This window comes from Nothoprocta perdicaria, unplaced genomic scaffold (genome assembly GCF_003342845.1).
Source record: "Nothoprocta perdicaria isolate Ctin4 unplaced genomic scaffold, notPer1 scaffold_15, whole genome shotgun sequence".
NCBI lineage: Eukaryota > Metazoa > Chordata > Aves > Tinamiformes > Tinamidae > Nothoprocta > Nothoprocta perdicaria.
The window spans coordinates 6,688,404-6,706,834 of record NW_020454649.1 but is presented as its reverse complement, the minus strand read 5'-3'; the positions used below and the strand labels follow the sequence as shown (position 1 = coordinate 6,706,834).

The 18,431-nt window shown below is 36.1% G+C and overlaps 1 protein-coding gene across 2 annotated transcripts in view; it reads right to left on the bottom strand.

Annotated features, from left to right (window-relative positions):
- Positions 1-285: 285 nt before the first annotated feature.
- The window catches only part of PARVA (parvin alpha), a 57,408-nt gene continuing 39,262 nt past the window's right edge, over positions 286-18,431 (bottom strand). For both annotated transcript variants that reach the window (XM_026034747.1, XM_026034748.1), the window contains exons 2-13: positions 18,258-18,347; positions 18,088-18,158; positions 17,436-17,538; positions 15,218-15,358; positions 13,202-13,317; positions 9,268-9,326; positions 8,128-8,147; positions 6,740-6,801; positions 6,180-6,248; positions 4,741-4,842; positions 4,411-4,483; positions 286-1,588 (exon numbers count right to left, since the gene is read on the bottom strand). In XM_026034747.1, the coding sequence (XP_025890532.1) occupies positions 1,512-1,588; positions 4,411-4,483; positions 4,741-4,842; positions 6,180-6,248; positions 6,740-6,801; positions 8,128-8,147; positions 9,268-9,326; positions 13,202-13,317; positions 15,218-15,358; positions 17,436-17,538; positions 18,088-18,158; positions 18,258-18,347 (983 nt within the window). In that variant the 3' untranslated portion in view covers positions 286-1,511. The remainder of the gene's footprint in view (positions 1,589-4,410; positions 4,484-4,740; positions 4,843-6,179; positions 6,249-6,739; positions 6,802-8,127; positions 8,148-9,267; positions 9,327-13,201; positions 13,318-15,217; positions 15,359-17,435; positions 17,539-18,087; positions 18,159-18,257; positions 18,348-18,431) is intronic.

The window sequence follows — 18,431 nt, the reverse complement described above, 5'->3', positions numbered from 1 at the left end:
AAACCTGAACATTTGAAAAAATATATAAGCAAGGTCAAGACAGATGCTGACAGACTGCTTTCTCGTTCATCTATCATAATCAGAAGACTATTCAAAATTCTCTTTCCTGCACTAAACAGCCAAAAGATTTCTAAATAATCCCCTAATTTCTTCCTAATGACTTTTTCCCTTACTCTAACTCAGGAGCCCAAGAATCTGTGGCTGGAATAAAAACTTCTTTTAGAAAGCTATCTAACAGTAGCATCAAGACCTCTAGCAAATGATTAACTTACTCCTCAACTTATGCCACTGTAGTGTCTGATGATTTACACTCGTGCCAGACAGCCTCTATCAGGCTTCTTTATGGAAGCATGACTGGTGCTTGGTATTTGTCTGACGCAGAATCAGTTCCCAGTTCTGTTGTGTGGCTTTGTTAAAACTGAAACCAAAAAGATCACAGCTTTTACTTGGTCAAGATAAGCACAAAAGTTCTCCTCTTAGATCATAAAATGATCAAAGAAGCTTAAACTTTAACCGAGTCTTTACAGATGGGAGTAGCTTTGACCTAAAAGCAGTGTATATGAAATGCTAAAGGATATTTTTCTGAAAAATCTCTTTTTTTTAGTGTTGGATATTATACAGAAATATACATTCATCATAAAACCAAAGTGACAGACTCGAAATCCCATTTAGTAATGAATCTAAACTGGCATCTTGCCAATAAACTACTAATAAGGAAAAGAGGCTACTCTCTTGCTTTCTAATACTATGCCAATAATACAAACATTATAAGGAAACTGCATTATAGAGTTTTTGAGATATGTACTTTGCAGAAAATATCTCTTCATTGGACAAAACTAAGTGAACAATCTTAAAAGTGTGCTTATGGTGAATGCTCAAAAATATATATTTAAAGCACAGCATCACATAATAGTAAGTCTGAAGAACTAAATAGTCTCTTCAGTTTGTACCCATAAAATTCCAGTCTAACAGCACTGGAAATACAAAATAATCAGGCTAAGTGCTTGAGAAAGTCCTTTCTCATTAGGTGTGATGTGAACAAGAGTATTGAACTGCTTCTCTTCTGTTCTCACAAACAGAAAATAATCTTCCTCTCCCTAGATTAGAAAAAAAATACATGTAAAATATTAAAATAGACATTCAAAACAGAAGTTTCCTATGGTTGATTTCAAAGTCTGATATAAATTAAAGCGATTAAATCTTTTTGATTGCTTTTCTTTTCACATACTGCAGAACAGCATGAAGACTGAGAGATTATTGAGACAGCGATTCTTGCCGAAAATACCCAGGTAGATTCCTCTAAACCTCTTTCTTCATATTTTAGATCAGTTTTACACAGCCTTAATTGTAAATTTACTATGAAAATACTAGTGCAAGAATAATCAATTAAAAATTCTTCAGATAAATGCTTCAGTTCCTTTTAGGTTAAAGATGCACAGGAATACCGACGAAAAATATGCTATGATGATGCTTTCTTTGTTAACTCTCCTTTGGTGTCCCAAATCAATTCTTCACTCCACATTCCTGTACTTGGTGAATAAATTGTACAGTACTCTCAGTGTAGACTTCAAATCACAATTTACAATATCTAGGAAAAAAAAATGTAAAAACCTATTAGTAACTCCATAGGCCCAATACATTTGCAGATAAAGTGTCCATTTTTCTCTCCCTTTCATTGCTCAGATGCAGATTCATAAGCATTACAACCACAGATAGTAATAAAGAGTAGAAATAAAGAGGACAGTTTTTAAACTCAATCAACTCAACCATATGTTTTTCAAAGACTTGTAGTTAAGGATACAAATTACTGTTGGTACTGAAGTAGAAATGTAACCAATGTAACCAAGGTTTAGATCCCTACAGGGGATAAATTGTACACAGGGTCACATATATTTACAAAACTGAATCTTCAGGTGATTGTGGCTGAAAACTAACGGTTTTGAAAAATCAGCTGGCAGCAACTAGTGAAATTCTTCTCCTGTGTAAGGACTGCGGCGCATGGCCCATTCTGAGCTACAACTTCCTTTTCTAGGCGTAATTTCAGCAAGATATTTGCTAAGCCAAGCTTACTTTTTCTAAAGGATCTAAAAATGTGCAGATGGCCCAGAAGATATTTCTGAAAATTATTTTAGTTAGCTGATGTACATGGCTGAGTCCTTAGACAGTCAATATCTCAAGTAAAGGATTTCTGAGTAAGAAAAAGCTAACGAATACCTGCTGTTTCCAAGAGAAGTTGTAGAGAAAGTCAATATTATTTTACAAGAAATCTTTAAAACAAATTGACATGAAATACTGCAGGAGTATATGTTAGTGCATCAGAGAATATTCACACCACTTCAAGCAGCGCCTTTGCATTGCCCATCAGAAAGGCTCCATTTCTCTCTCTCTCTCTCTCTCGACTGTACAGGAACTTAATCTCATATTTTGGTCTTTGGAATTGAGCATGAAGAAGTGAAGCAGATGGTGTGCAAGTGCTCTTATCATCTTCAGATACAAGTAAACCTAGCAAATTGTATAATTACCAAGTAGTTTTGCCATTATATTTATCTACACTAACGTCTTAGTTTACTGTGTCTAAGTGGAAAAGCTACAGGAAGGGCATATTGCCCCACACCATTTTCCTGTACCTTGCAAATCTGTTGCATAAGTCTAAGCAAGTTTCCTCTTTCTTGTCAGTAGCGAGTCACACATCTCCCTCATTTCCAAATAGATAAATTTGATAGTCTTTGCAAGGTTATTGTAAGATGCCACTATGAAAACAGAACTCAAGAGAAAGCACTATACTAAAAAGAGGCATAATTCCAAAGAAAGAAGAGACATTTCCTTTGCTATATTATGTTCAATTAACATGTATAAAGTTTTACTATTTGCAATTTTGAAAAAGAGAAACTTCATTCTGTTTTGATGTACGTGTTTCAAGAAGTTATTTGAAAGAGCTCAAACTGCAAATGAATTCATTATAGACTTAGTAGATTCATGTTCTGGACACTTAAAGTAAAAGGTCATAGAAAGCTTTTTAAAACATTTTCAATTATATTGTAAATAATCCAAATAAACTGTTGACCTCATAAAAACCATTAGTTTTCATATTTATTTAACCACATTTTCTTTTGCATTAAATATGTTTTTCATATTCTGAAACACTTTTCAGTGTTTTTTTCCTCAAGAACATCAAAGAAATAGCACAGGAATTTAAAGAGTATTTAGCATACACATTTAGAGTAAGATCCTTTTCAATACTCTTTTGCTCACTGGAAATTTTAAGTATGGGCATTGTGCCCAATGTAACAACACATAAACCAGATGTGTTTTTCCATTCACATTGAGCAGGAAGTTTCATATTAAGTATTTCAATAATTGCACAAGAAATGTCTTATATATGCTGAAATATCCTTATGGCTTGATTTATACTGGAAAAATTAGCTGTCCCCTTGAGCAATAAATACCTGAAAAATTAAATGCCATAAGAATTTTAAACCTCCATGGGGAGTAAGGGGTCACAGATATTCTCTGTTTTACTTGGATCCCTAGATTTCAGTATTTCCCCGTTCTCTCTTTGACTACTTCAAACACAAAAGTTAGTGATAGAAATACCATTGATGTAGTTAACACAGGGCTGTGGATAAAAGCTCAAGCCACCAAAAGTAGTAAAAAAGGAGGTTGACTAAATCCAAATTAAAGACACAGGCAGTGTAGGTTGAGTCCTGAGACCTGTGGTCCCACCAGGCCTGGGTTTCTCATTTTTGTTTTGCTTTTGAAGTATATCTGTTGCCGTTATGATTTGGAGGTTCGGAGGGATGGAAAAGGAACAGAACAGTGCAAAACTTGACTCAAAGATGTGAGCCTGAATCTCCAGAGAAACTAATCCAGAGGATTAGGAGTAATGTTCTAAGCATTAGCTTCATATTGACAGCATATTTCCTCCAAGTCCTCAGGAGGAGGACAATCCTTGACAATCAAGTCAGTATTATGGTGGGAAAGGTCTGTGATTCTGCAATCAGTCTTGGAAACTCAAATAGATTGATTATTATGGTGGGTAATATATGATGGGTAATAAGGCGAAGCCCAGCTACTAATTCTGCTGGGAAGAAGCTGTAAATCCAGTTGCTGCATGGTGAGCAGCAGTAACCTCTCATGAGAGGAATCACAAGAGCGACCCATGAACAGCATGGTGAATCAATGTCTTGTAACCAGTGTTTAATCAAACAAACTCTTCTATGGCTATGCAAGTCAGGAAGCTTCACAACATTTGAAGCAGTCTATCAATCTTGCCAAACACAGAGTATCTAAGCACTTCCAAATGTATCTTGTCTTTCTGTGTTGGATTGCCCTTCAACCTTCATCTTATTCTGCCTAGATCTCAATAAACCCTAAAGTTTTCAGGAGATAGAAAAAAAGTGAAATATATACCTTCTGGTCTTGGCTTTGGTTTTTCCAATCCACCATCTTGCATTAGCTCAAATGCAAAGGATACATTAAGGACCTAGTAATATAATAAAGACAGTCATTATCAACTATATGCAATACAGCATAAGTTGTCAGAACAACTTGTGGTTAAAGCTACAGACTCAGAAACTTAGAAGAAGAACGTAAATAGAGCTCTGTCTATAAAGGGAAGATCTAGTCCATGGAATCTAGACAATCCATTGCGGATTGTCATCTTTTTTCCTGGGTGGTGAAGGTGGTACTGCTGGACATTTTTGTTTATTTGTTTTCAAGAGAAAAATTAAATCCAATTACCTTTTGCTCAAAACTATCAGGAGTCAAAAAAAAGCTGTGTAGAGGAACAAAATAGCCTTCAAGGAGACCCATCAGCAGGACTAAGTACACACCATCTGCAAACTGTAAAAAAGACATTTTTCACTACACTGTCTGAATGAAAACTCATTGCTGTATTGAGCAAAACACATATTGTCTAATGCAAAACAGTCAATAAACTATCAATACAAATATTTTAAACTGCATCCATACATTTTATTTAGTTAGTACGCTGTGTTGTGCCCTAACCAAAACTAACCTCATGCTAAAATACACACGCAGAATAAAGTTCCTGGAAAGACAGGTGGACTGAAAGCACCCTTGCTTTTATTTATATCTGCTTAGTTGTAGGGAATCAGAACAGGCACCTTTCCAGTCATCAACATCTTTTACTCCCAGAGGTGAGAAAAGCAGAATGATGGTGCAATTTTGCAACTGCACTATAATTCAGCATGTTGAAAGAAATAAAGGAACAAGGAGTTCCTTTGTTCCATGGTCTCCCATGTTCCACAAGTCTGTGTCAGTCTAAATTTCAGTATATGCGATCACAAATGGAAGATAACTAATCGCTATGATGCATGCATAGTTCAGTCTGAAAAACAGCAACATACACGGATATTTTGTAAATAGTGTCTCACTCATTTCTATGGCATCAGGTCTCTCAGCGCACTGATAGACCTCACAGGCCCACTCTGTTCATCCATTTCTTTGGGTTATCTGAAGCAACTCATCATCTCTTTGAAGTAGCTCATTTTCTCTCTACCAATAAATACAACTAATCTATCATCTTAGCAAATGCTGTTTTGGATAAATGATTAAGTACTTTCTAGCCACATTTAAACATGTGGATTTTTTTTTAAGTAAACAATGTAGTAAGTGTCTAAGTCTTAATTTTACCTTTGAAAAAATCTCTTTATATTGGCTGCATAGCTACTCAAATAACCCAAAGTTATACACTTGAGTACTATACACTTGAGTAGCTTTAGTCTCATGGACCTCTCTCACTGAAAAAGTCATTGGAATCCCATGAGAATATTGTTTCTGTAAAAGTAGGCAGGAAACAACTATTTAACTTGAAGCTGGACCAAACCAAGTGCACAGTTCTTTCCTGACAAAGACTGGCACAAAGTCTTCTTACAGCACTTAGTAACATAAAGAAGTAGCATCAGTTAATTATGCCAATGAAAGTACACAAGTCTTCTAGAGAAATGCAATCGCCCTTTTGATATCTTTGCTTAACAGGTGAAGTTTTCTTCTAATGAACCTAGTTAGAATCAAAGGGTTTTCAGCTGAAATAGCAACGTAACCAACCTAACTGATCATTGCTACTAATTCCATTGTATTTCTGGAAAAATGTGGGACCATAGCGTTTAACACAGTACAGCTATTTAAGCCCTTTAAGCAAGGCTATAAAACTCTACCTGGGTCTCCAGTTCAGTGACCTCCAAATTCAATTTGTTGAGATGCTTGTTCACAAATGTGATGAGAGTCTGAAACATGAGAACAAGTTAGTCCATATAGTATAAACTCCAGTCAGAAGAGAATCTGCACAAGAGTCTGCATACTACTCTTAAAACTGGAATGTGACATTTTAAAAATTCCTGTTTTTTAGAATGAAGAACAGAAATACAATAAGCATGATGCAAATACATAAAAAAATGTTAAAAACAATAATTCTTTTTAAAAAAGCTAGTAGCAGACTGTAGAGAACTAGGTAATTGGACTCTGCTCAAATCTGACAGCAGCCAGAATACTCAAGGTGTAATACCCTTGGCAGTAGTCAAATCGATACCTCTTTGATATGAATAAACTAAATCTACCAGTTCAGTTCTATTCAGCATATATTATATGAGAACTTCTTTATGATGGAAATTATGACAATTACATCTTGTTCTGTGTTCCAAAGTTAAGTTCATGCTGGTAACCATAAAAAAGTAACATTATCATGGATAGGGTATTTTAAAAATAAAAACCTTCTAACCTTTTTCACAACATTGAGCTTGTCAGGAGCATGGTCAAATAAAGTGTCAAATGCATCTCGTTCTGAAAAACCATTTGGAGATGTTAATATACTGCGCAGCAGTTTTCTGACTGCATAATAAACACTTATTAAAGACACAGTTGTTGAAGACAGAGTCAGCAAAAGGTTTCAGTATATTCTTTTCCAAGTACTGTATATTTTGCACTTTTTTTTTCTTGTCATAAGCTGTTATTATTCTCTATTTAATTTGCAGAAAGCATCATTTTCCATAGGATTCAGAGTAACTCTGCTTTTCAAAAAAATAGCAAATAAACAATAACAAATAAAAAATAACAAATACAAGTATTTCAGTACATAAAACTTTAAACAGTCAGATACAGAGAGCTAGGAAACCAAATAATTTTTTCTGCACAAGAACATGAATTTACCTCTACAAAAATTTTCCCCGTGGGCCACAGTATGCATGTAATGATGAGCTGACAGCATTTATAGTTAGCTATACTGTAACTAGCAGTGGTAAGACCTCTACATTAGTACTATCTTCTAAAGAGAAGAAAAAAAAACAAAATAAAACAAAAAACACTCTAGCTCCAAATTTCCATTTGAAAATTGCTCAGAGTGATACAGAGTCTCCTGAGTGCTACAGAGTGATTCCACAAAAAGCCATGCTTATATTCATCAATAAAAATTGTTGATGTAGATTCAAGGGCATTTGTAGAAGACCTATTACACAAAGCAAGACTCTGCTCATCAGGTGTAAGACAATTATTCCAATTAAATTATTAGCAAATGCTCAATTCTTGGTAGGATCCTGCCCAAGTTCCTCAGGCCAATGTTTTCTGTTGGCCAGGCATTTAGCCTGGCTCAGTATTGGACAATAAGCAGTAACTAGCCATGGGAACTTGCATTGAAACTGGAACTGCTTAAAAATGACCCAAATTCAATATGGTGTAAGCAGGCAATGTATGCAAAAATGGCAACAAGTTTATCAGCTGATTTATCATAATACATGATTTTGTATTATAGAGGGAACTGCTGACCGTTAATGCTATTACAGTAATGTTCTGGAGGTTAAACAAAACAAGGGCCTGCAACTTAACACGTACTGAAAAGCACTGACAAACGTTTTAGAGATGGCAAGACTGATTTGATGCTTTCCTCCTTGTGTTAAGTACCATAAGAGTCTGCTGTAGACATATTTTATACATGTGTACATGTATATTTTTTCATATACTTTTTTTCATATGAACACACACTATATTTATGTATATGCCAGGAAAAATAAAAATCTTCTCTTTCCTTGCAGTGTGATCAAAGTGTCTAGCCATACAAGAACTGATGTATACTTCGGCTGCCTGAAGAAAAAGATAATAAGCAAATGAACTTACCATGCCTTCCTGATAATGCCCTATAAAACAACAACAACAAAAAAAAAAAAAAAAAAAAAAAAAAAAAAAAAAAAGGAAAACCAGTTATATGTAATTCACTTACATACATTGTGCTGCTAAAGAAAACAGCATATGTGGCCAGATCTTTGGCTTGGTGAAAACTGGACTAGACCCATGGAATTAAAAGAACATTCAGCAAGTTGTTCTAACTGAGAATCTGAATTAGTCTCGACTCAGTCAGCATAATATCTCTTGGCTTCACTGAAGTCTCATGGTGAGATCACATCTCAAATTTCCTACTGTTGAACCAAATCAACATACCTTGCCTGTGGAAAAAGGGCTTTTTCATGTTTATTTTATGAAAACTTTTTCCATTTGTAGTTTCCACATCAACTGCAAAACAATTCCAGTCAAAACAATGCTTGGACTAAGTTCTGAAAAATTGCAGTGCTTTGCTCCGCTTGATACCTCATATAAATGTTACATATAAGTAAATCCATAAAGACTAATAAGTCAATCATCCAAACTCTCTAGAATATTCCACTTTTGCTTTCTGTTGGTTTTGAAATAACTTTTCCTTTATAAATTGCCCAGTAAGATGGTATGTACAAGGCTTAACTACTGTCACTTTCCATCTCCAAAATCCAAATGGCTAACAAAATACTAGTTGTATTGTATTCCCTTCTGAAATAATCTAGTTGTTATCAAATAAATTTCAACATAAAAGAGTAGGACATATCATTCTGGTTTGTTTAAAGGACTTTTGAATACAATATAGTGTGTATGTTACTTGAAATGTTGCAAAATAAATTTCGTTACAGAAAACATTTGTTTTCTATGTTTCATGTTTTCTATGTTTCAAAAACATAGAAAATTTTCTATGTTTTTCATGTCTTCTCATTTATCCTGTTGGTCTCCTGCTTTTAGTTTCTCAGTTCCGCATTTCCTAAACCTCTTTTTTTTTATTATTTTTAGAAGCATGTTTGCAGCTCTTGCAAATGCTAAAATATAATCACTGACTGATGCATCATTTTCCCTGGAACCCCAATACCAAAAATCTAAATATCAGCAAATGGTTGAATTTCTGAGATGCATCTGTGTTCAATTATTGAACTGCTGGCAGGAGTGGTGTTGACATACTCAGTGTTACCAGTTATTTCCTCTTGGATTTGTCGAGACTGGAGGATTCCTTCTCGTTTCTGGAAAAAATAAAAAGTGACATTTTTCTCAGTAAAGTTCACTATGGTATGATCATGGTAAAATTTTTGATCTACACATTTAATAAGATTATGTATGTTTTACTGTATGTTTTACTGTAACATACTTTTTCACCACGCAAACATTTTAGAAAGCTCTACTGTATAATAACAAGAAACATGAAACTCCACCTGTACAAGGAAGTATTTCTTTCTATTGTTCTTGACTGACTTGTCTTTCAAAAGGCCCATTTCAGCAAGACATTTGAAACACCTAAGCACATATGTAAGTGTTTTAGTAGAGGTATGTCTTGGTGGGTCAAACTAAGCCTTGTATTTCAATGAACAGCAACGCTGATGGTGCCAAGGTTTCATCTTTGGCAAATCTGTCCTTCTCCCACCCTGGCTAGCTGTTCTGTCTGTACTGTTCATGCACATCGTTTTCTGCCTCAGCCATTCTGGTTTTCTTTTTGCTTCTCTCCACATAGAGGGCTAAATTGATTGTGAAGGAAAACAGAAAAGGAAGATAATCCATTCACAGTCTGATCCAGACTCCAGCCCTGTTGCTGGTTATATATCAATTGACGCCAATGTCCTCTTGATACAAGAAATCTCTTGTATGTGAAGGTTAGTGGCCTGTGCCTAGAAGCAGTACATAAAATGGCAGGAGCCAACTCAAATGGTCACCACTTGAGTCAGCTGGGTAATAAAAAAGCAGAAGCAGCTGCTTCCAGCATGCAGATCACAGTCATCTGCTGGTGGTGTGCGTTCTGCACATGTTTTGACTCTCTCTGTGTTCTCTCTGCTAATTCTGTTCACTGGGATTAGTGAAATTTTGCAATACAGACAGGAAAGTAAGGCAAATGCTGATGACTGCATGTAAAGTCTAGACAGTAGACAATTATTCAAGACTTTCATTCCTTGTTATATAAGAAAATGAAAAAGATATATTCATGCTGGTCTTAGACGTGCCTTCTACATGGGAGAGAGAAAAGTAACTTTTTGGAAGAGTCCTTAATGCAAACAACTTTTTCAATTTTTTCTATAAAAAGGAAGGTTAAAGACCAGATGGCTCCTGCCCCGGTGATGAGGCCCATGAACTGGGCTGCTGTATTTTCCTGCCTTGAAAAAGATTACACATCTCCTTGAGCAGATGCAGGCCTGGGTTTAGAGGTGCATGATGGTCTGACAATTTGTCTTGGCTAAAACTATTCTATACTACATCAATAAAATATGAGGATCAAACTTACTTTCTATAGGAAAGCCACAAGGAACCTTCTGAGTCACTCCAGTCTGGCACTGGATTTATCCAAGACCTTCCTTTCAGCTAAATGATAATCGGGATGAGGCATGGGAGATATTCCTCTACATTTGTTACAAACCTGTTACTAAATACCTTGCATATTGCTAAACATTTGTTAATTTCCTAACTTTTTTTTACAGCAGTAGTGCACCCAAGAAAGACTGTTCCAATGCTCAAAAATTCTAAATCCATCCTGGCCACTCTGCAAATGCACATAAATTATTATGTGCTCTCACTCCTAGCTCTAGTACACAAGCAATTTATCATTTAACTGTTTTTGTACAGTACCAAACAAAAAAGAGGTAAAATGATGGCCAGATCCAGCTCTCCACAAAAGCTCATTGATTTCAGTACAAATTATCAAATAGAGCACAAGCTTTGTTTAAGGTTATTTAATCTGTCAGTATGGAAGAAAAGCAAAGTCACATAACAAAGTAACCACAAAAGGTCCAAGTATCTCAAATCCTCCCAACTCAGCTTATAACCCAGACTTCATACGACTCCCATCATTAACTGCCAAAGGCAACATAAGCTTTCATGAGAAGCATGTTGGTTACTTGCTGGGGATGACAAATGTTTTATCAATATCTTTGCTCAATAAACTCTACATAACCAACACTGCAACCCTCACATATTTCATGTGTTTTTAACCCTAACAAAATTCTGCAACATATTAAGGTAGTCTTCCTGTACTTCATGCTTTGATTTTTCTCTCCCCTATTACTACTTCTCTCTCTAACAAATCCTACGCAGGAGAATGTAAAGGTAGATACCACATAAGTCTATTGAGCCTCTCTAGGCATGGTGTTACTGTATAGAGTCTATCAGGCAGGGTTTGAAATACCAGCCTTGCAAGCTTAAGCACTAAACTAGGCTTTTGGTTCTGCTGATTGCCGATTAAAACTTGCTTTGAGTTCAAAGAGTACATGATGAATAATACAGAAACAGTCCCACAGGATATCAAAGACTGATTTATTTATGTATTTTAGGAGGGAAAAAAAAAAGCTCTATAAAATAAAAATAAAAATGTCTTAAATACAATTACAGTAAGAATACCAGCCCCTACTCTCAGTTAATGGGAATCAGCATAGTCGTGGAGTTCCACTGATTGGCTTTCAGCAAGGATTTGAGTCTGCAGAGCGAAATCTTCTGCAACATTACTTAGATTTTCTTCTGGTGCAACTGCTTTCCCTGCACTATACTGGCGCCTGAGCTACAGCTGTGTAGCTAAGAGGCAAAACAGTGAGCCAGATTCTCCCACTACTTATTGTTTTTAAATTGGTTTATCTTTACCGACTTCAGTGGATTTGCTGTTGAACTACATTAGCCTATTAAATGAGAATTATGTCCATTGACTTCAATGGGAATTCTGTCTGAATGTAGAGAGAGACAGCAGAATGCAAGATGTGGGGTTTTTTTTAATGTACACATTCCTCTTTTTTGTTTAACTATTTTTTCTTTCTTTCTTTTCTCCCCAAAGGTGCCCTGACTGCTGCAGTTTTGACTTTTTAGGCTGATTTTGGTAGAGCTTTGAGGAAAAAATGAGCATGATTAATATATTTCTATTATCGAAAAGAAATTGCTTGGAAATAAATTTTGTCTGAAGCCCTAGGCAAGTTAAGTACAGACCCGCTGGGGTTCTCTTTCATCTCTATCCCATGTGCACAAACCCACCAAGGGAAATTTGAGAGTCAAGGAATTGGATATCAGGCTTTGGAGATGCATCTAGGAGACTGAGACTCTCCTTCAAATTTCTCTCACAACAAGTTACCTAAGTCCCACACTTGTCTGATGTGAACACTAGAAAAGAGTGGTTAGTTTCTGAGATCTGCCTCACAGATTTTCAATCATATACAACCTGAGTAACAGCTCTTACCAGCAGATACTTCAGGGCTGCTTTGGTTAAAAGACAAAAATAGACAAGAAAAAAAAGAGAACTGCAGTGTGAAAAATAAAAGCTGAGTTAGTTACAGTGTGAAAAATGAAGGCAGAGTTTGTTGGAGAGAAAGAAAAACAAATTAAATGGGAGGAGAATAAACAAGATAAAGCAAACAAATCCAACTGAAAGAAAAACAACAAACAGAATAGCATGAAAAACTTAGATAGATGAGACTCTAAAAAGGACACTGGCAAAAAAAATTTTTTTTTTTGCATGCTTATGAGAAAGCCAACACTGTAATCTAAATTAGCACGCATAAGGCTGAAAGAACATTTAGTCACCTAACGTGAATGTGAACACAATAAGCAGTGACAATTCATTACTCAGTGCCAAGGATGACTTGAATCTACACAAGTGAGAAGATCGTGAAAAATAATCATTTTAGAGATTATACTGGCTGTTAAATAAATACATTACAATAATAACAATGCTTCAAATATTATAACAATATGCTTCACATATTTTTAATGTTAATCTGCCCACTTCTCTATCAAAGTAGGACAGTCAGCTCAAACTACGAGAGCACTTCTGCCTTTTTCAGGTTGACGTGTACATGTGTGTTACTGGTGAGCCAAAAAGAGAGACATATGCATGAGCAAACACCAACTCTGTCAGGAGCTGTTCAACACCTCTTACCTGCACAACGACAACCTGAATGGACACATGATCTGGGAGTCTGATTGGAGCTCGAAAATACTGTGACAGTGCAACCAGAAGATGAAGTATTGCCACAAGACTTTTAGCATGAATAGCTGAAATAGATAGCAAAAGCACAGGTTACAAAATGCAAATTAACTGGAGAAAATATTTTTGATTTTCAGGATACAGAGGGTTATAGGACTTTTATCCTCTTGCTGACAGAAGCCAGAGGGCATTTTCAGGCACTTTTCCTTTATGTGTCTTCTCCTGCTTAGCAGCTCATGTGAATGTAGCTCATTAAATAATGGGTGTCAGTACCACAATGTTAGGTTTTGCAACATGTCTGGATGCCTTAGGTTTGCGCAGATGGAAAGCTAAACCTAATGCAAAAGCCAGATTTCACGTACAGCAGCTTGAAGTCTAGGCACTCTCCTTGCTGTTCCCTTATTTCTTTTATTTCAATAAGGATTTATGGACTATCAGAAAGATATTTTTGTATTCATAACATGCACTTATTCATTTTTAAGTGTCACAATGTCTGCAGGATGATAAACGAGCCTATTTTGGCAGAAGCCTTAAGCAATAACTTACTAAACTCAATGACTCAAACATTCCTCATCAACTTGTTATAGTTCTTGTTATTGAAGCTTTTTCACAGACGGATTCATATGGGTATTTAACACTAACACGACTTACAAGATATCAAAAACCATTCTGTGGGAAATATTTAATCAAATATCAACTCCCTAGCATAAAAGTAAATCTTATTTCTGATTTTTAGCAATTCCTTTCTTCCTCCTGTTCCTACCCTCTATAACTGGTAGAGCAGCAGCATATTCACTAAAATATTATTTTCCTTTATTTTTCCAGTCCAAATCTCAACTACGCAGTGGAGGTTTTTCCACCTACCTATACCCATAAAATGCAGCATTGCTTGCAAATTTTGCTGGGGAGAGCTAGGGGTCAGGGACGAGGTGCTTCAAAAGAACACTACAGAAAAGTTTGTCTGCCTTGCATCGATATGTACTACAGCTGGCTGCAGCTGCTGCTGTTTCTCTCTTTAGCTTTGGTTAAATTTCAGTTCTCAAGCACATGTAAAATTTAAATTTAAGCTAGAAACTAAATTGCCAGGCCCCTCCAAATACCCCACATCCAGCTGCATAACAGAATGGAAAAAAATGGGAGACTGGGGAGAGAGAAGGGGACAGGAAACTCAGTGGGAACCTATAAAGGGTAAAGTCAGCCATGCCTGAAGTTCGCTCTTCCATCCTGGAGCTATTTCTCTCCTTGTTACAGATAGGTTGTGAATGACGTATCTGATGCAAAACTGCCCAAGTCAAGACAGGTAGACAAGACAGGAAATACTGTTACATTTTGGTTGAAATATTCACTGGTATCAAATGATCCTGAAGTAGACTGAAAAGGCTAATTTTCTGAAAGGGTTGACAACCTACTGCCTGCAACACGTTTCCACTAAGATAACTCCTGCTGTGCTCCTGGTGGCCCTTCTATGTAGACATTGCTATATTCACCATTAATGAAACAAGAATGCCTGAAGTCCTGACCTTGATGAGACTTTTGTAAGCAACATTAGTGGTTTAGCTTTTATCTATAGCAATCAGAAATACCATCCATATGTACATTCCACATTTTATACGAAAGAGAAGCCTCTGGACTCTTCCTTCAGCCTACTTTTTACATTCAGACAAACAAACTTACTAATAGAAAACTTCATCTGTTATGCATACAGACTTAAGAACAAAAATACTGGATTTTAATAGTTCCTAAAAAGGCATCGTTTTGTTCAAATTGGAGGTCGAGCAGCAGTAGAAGTAGATTATGTTGCATCTGTTCTCATTCCTTTTATCTCCCTCTCTCTACTGTAGAGTATCTTCTATTATAAATACCAGGTTTCTGTCTACCCTTAACACCAGATATTCAAGAGTTCCAGATAGAACCTATAACCTCTTGGCTGTCAACAAATGAGAACAACATTGGGAACATGCAACTTACAGTCAACATTCCACTTGATGCTTCTTGGTGGGAGTTTAAGTGTTTCATTGATCTTTTCAAGAACTGTCTGTAGCTTCTGTTTCTGAGCAATTTCAGACTGTGTAACTTCAGCAACATTCAGCTTTTCACTTTCAAGTTTCTCTGAGTGATTGTAGAAGAAAAAAAAAAGCAGTCAGTTAACTCTATGAGAAATGCGAAGACATTCCACGCACACAGACATACGTTCAGGAGATATGAGACATTTTGGTTTTAAAACAGCTGGTTCTCCCAGCCTTTCCTTCCAGAGCCACTTTCTTCTGCACTTCCTCTACAGATACAGTCCACATTTTCCCTTTATCTCCCCATTGCCAGGGGAAAAGCAAAGTATTAATAGAAGCCACGGTACCAAACAGTAAAGACCTATTGCAACTCCCTTTAGTACGTATTAAACTAGAAGGTAAGTGCCTTTACTTCTGTTACTACTGGATGAAGTGAATTCTCCACGCTAGCTGGCTGAAAACGACTTGTTTCACCACTTCCACTCTTACTGCTTCTCCCTCAGTCTCTAGAGATTTACAGACAGTACTTGGTTCACTTGTGATAAAAGTGAAGTGATATCACATTTACATAGGTGAAAGATGCACCCTACATGCAAACAAGTATCTTTAGAGGCTTAAAAGCAACTAAAACCATGGACAATTCTTATCTATTAAACAATAAGCCCTCTTCTGCACTCAAAATTTAGAACAAATTTTAAAACATTTTATGAACTAGTTTATTAAAAATGGGTACAGATTGCTGGGCTTATATAAACATGACTTTGCTTGTTTGAACCGTATTTAATCAAAATCAGTAAAAGTCTGGTATGAACTGTGTCCACACGTTACTTTTCTTGTTTAGACATATCATTCAAGAGGAAATGAGTTTGTTAAATAACTGAGAGCATGAACGTTTCAGTTAACTGAGGACAGATTAAGATGTGCAAGACGAAATTGGGTAACCTGCCTGGAACATGAAAAACACCTAAAAGTAAGTGATGTTTGTCCTAATTCAAGAGTAGCAGCTCCATGGATTTAACGGATATCTGAGTGAAAAGATAAACAACGTTCATTATTATTACCTAGAAAGCCAATGTTTGCTAATGCTTTTGTGTAACTGTCGGGAATCTCACAACCATTAACAGTAAGTGAAGAAAATTTAGCAATAAAGCCTCCCTGACAACAACACAGAAATAAAACACTGTTCTCCTATGAATGTGCTTCTACAAAAGAATATATTATTAAGCTTTGTAAGAGTTGATCTTGTTCTCAGATCAGCTGAATATCTTCCCAAACATAGTGAGGCTGAACTACTAGCATATGAATGCTGCCTAGAAGGTCTTTTAGGGTTTCTTTTTTCAGCTTTGTGTGAAGTCACTGGAGGTCTGCCCATGAGAATCAATTTGCCCAGTCTGGGCTCTATCCATTCTACTGCAATGTATGTATTCAATAGCACAGTCATTCATAGAGGCAAACAGTCTATATAGCCTTTATTGGAAGTGCTCACATGATGTTTCAAGATTGTTTTAAGACACTGAAAAGAAATTTACTAGACACTTTGTGAGCTGTAATAACTAAGAAAGTGGCTTCCAAGCCAAAAGCTAAAAATCACATGCCAGCTCTGCAGTAACGGCCTCTTTTTGCTATCTCTCTCTTAGCTGAAGCTCAGTTTGCAGTCCACTGAGCATCATTACTTAGTAACATTAAGGGCCAGACATCAAATTAGAAAAAATCCAGCTTTCCAGAGGAACTTCAAGGTGTGAATATACTAGTGTGGAAGTAAATAGTATGGAACCAGCACAGATTAAAAACATCCACCATTGTACTTAAAATATCCTTACTTCCAAACTTACTTTCCACTTGTAATATGGTAATGCTTGTACAGCACATATGCAGAAAATAAATATAATTGGAGTGAATTCTGCTGCCAAGACCAGAACCCTCCCCTCTCTAGCCCCGCAGGTAGGATTTACACTGTTCTCACCAACTAGAGAGCACCACACATCGCACTGTAGCTATGAGGATCGTGCTTCCTCTGTACTGCAGCTTGCAGCTTATTGCTCAAGAGTCTCATAATACACTGCTATTTTTACATCACTTAGAACTCTTGGTATCATCTTACATTTATCCCACTAAGTAGGAACAAGTGATCCACTTACTGACAAAGTACCCCAACAGCATGCATATATATTTTTTCTTACCAAATAATTTCTGCAATACTTGTCCGTCATACAAGTCTTCAGCCAAGTCTTTCACAATAATCCTCTCTCCTACCAACACATCATTAATCCAGTCAATTAATACCTATATGGGAAACAAATTTGGCAGAATTATACACTATTCATTTGCAATTTAAAACACATGTCATTTTGTACAACGATGAACAAACTTAGCAAAAAGAATACCAAAGCTGCAATGATTCAAAACACAGGCAGTCTGAAATGCCATCAGATAAAATCAGTAAGGATTTAGGTTTATAAGGTGGTAAGAAGTATGTGCTGTTTACACCAACAGTTTTGTCTGCAACAAAGGTATATGACCAAATTTCTACACCTGAATACAATATTGATGCAGTAGTTTAAGTGAAATTTGTACTTTTAGTTCAGTAGTATGTTAATATTTCATTGGGAGGTCAAATAAATTGAAGTCATTTCTAATGAAGGTTCTTGCAGAAGTCCCAAAAGCAAAGAAGCCCCGAAAAGCAAAAAGAAGATGGCATGAATTTAGATGGCATGAACGGGATACGTTCCCAATGTTCCCAAAAAAATGACTTTGAAGTGCTCAGTGAAACAGGCAATGACTCCATTAAAAAGTGTTTCACTTTCTTGAAAGTTTTTACATGCTTTTCATTACCTTCATTAGTTCTTGTAATTTTGGGTCATTTCTGGAATTTGGATCAACCATTGTTCGGACTTCATTTTCCTCTGTAAGGTTTAAAAGATAGATATTAGAAACTATTACAGGCATAACGCTTTATTTTACATCAAGCCTTTACGTAGAGATGTAAAATTGTTATGAATTACCTAGCATAGTGTCCTCAGGGTCTAGTTCGAATGGAATTGGACTCAGAGGTAAGTTAATGGCATTCATTCCTTCTTCCTGTAATTCAGATACTAGCGGAAAAAAAAAAAAAAAAAAAAAGCTTGGTCAAATTTCACTTCAACTTTACTTACTATTTCACTCTTGCTAAAAATAGC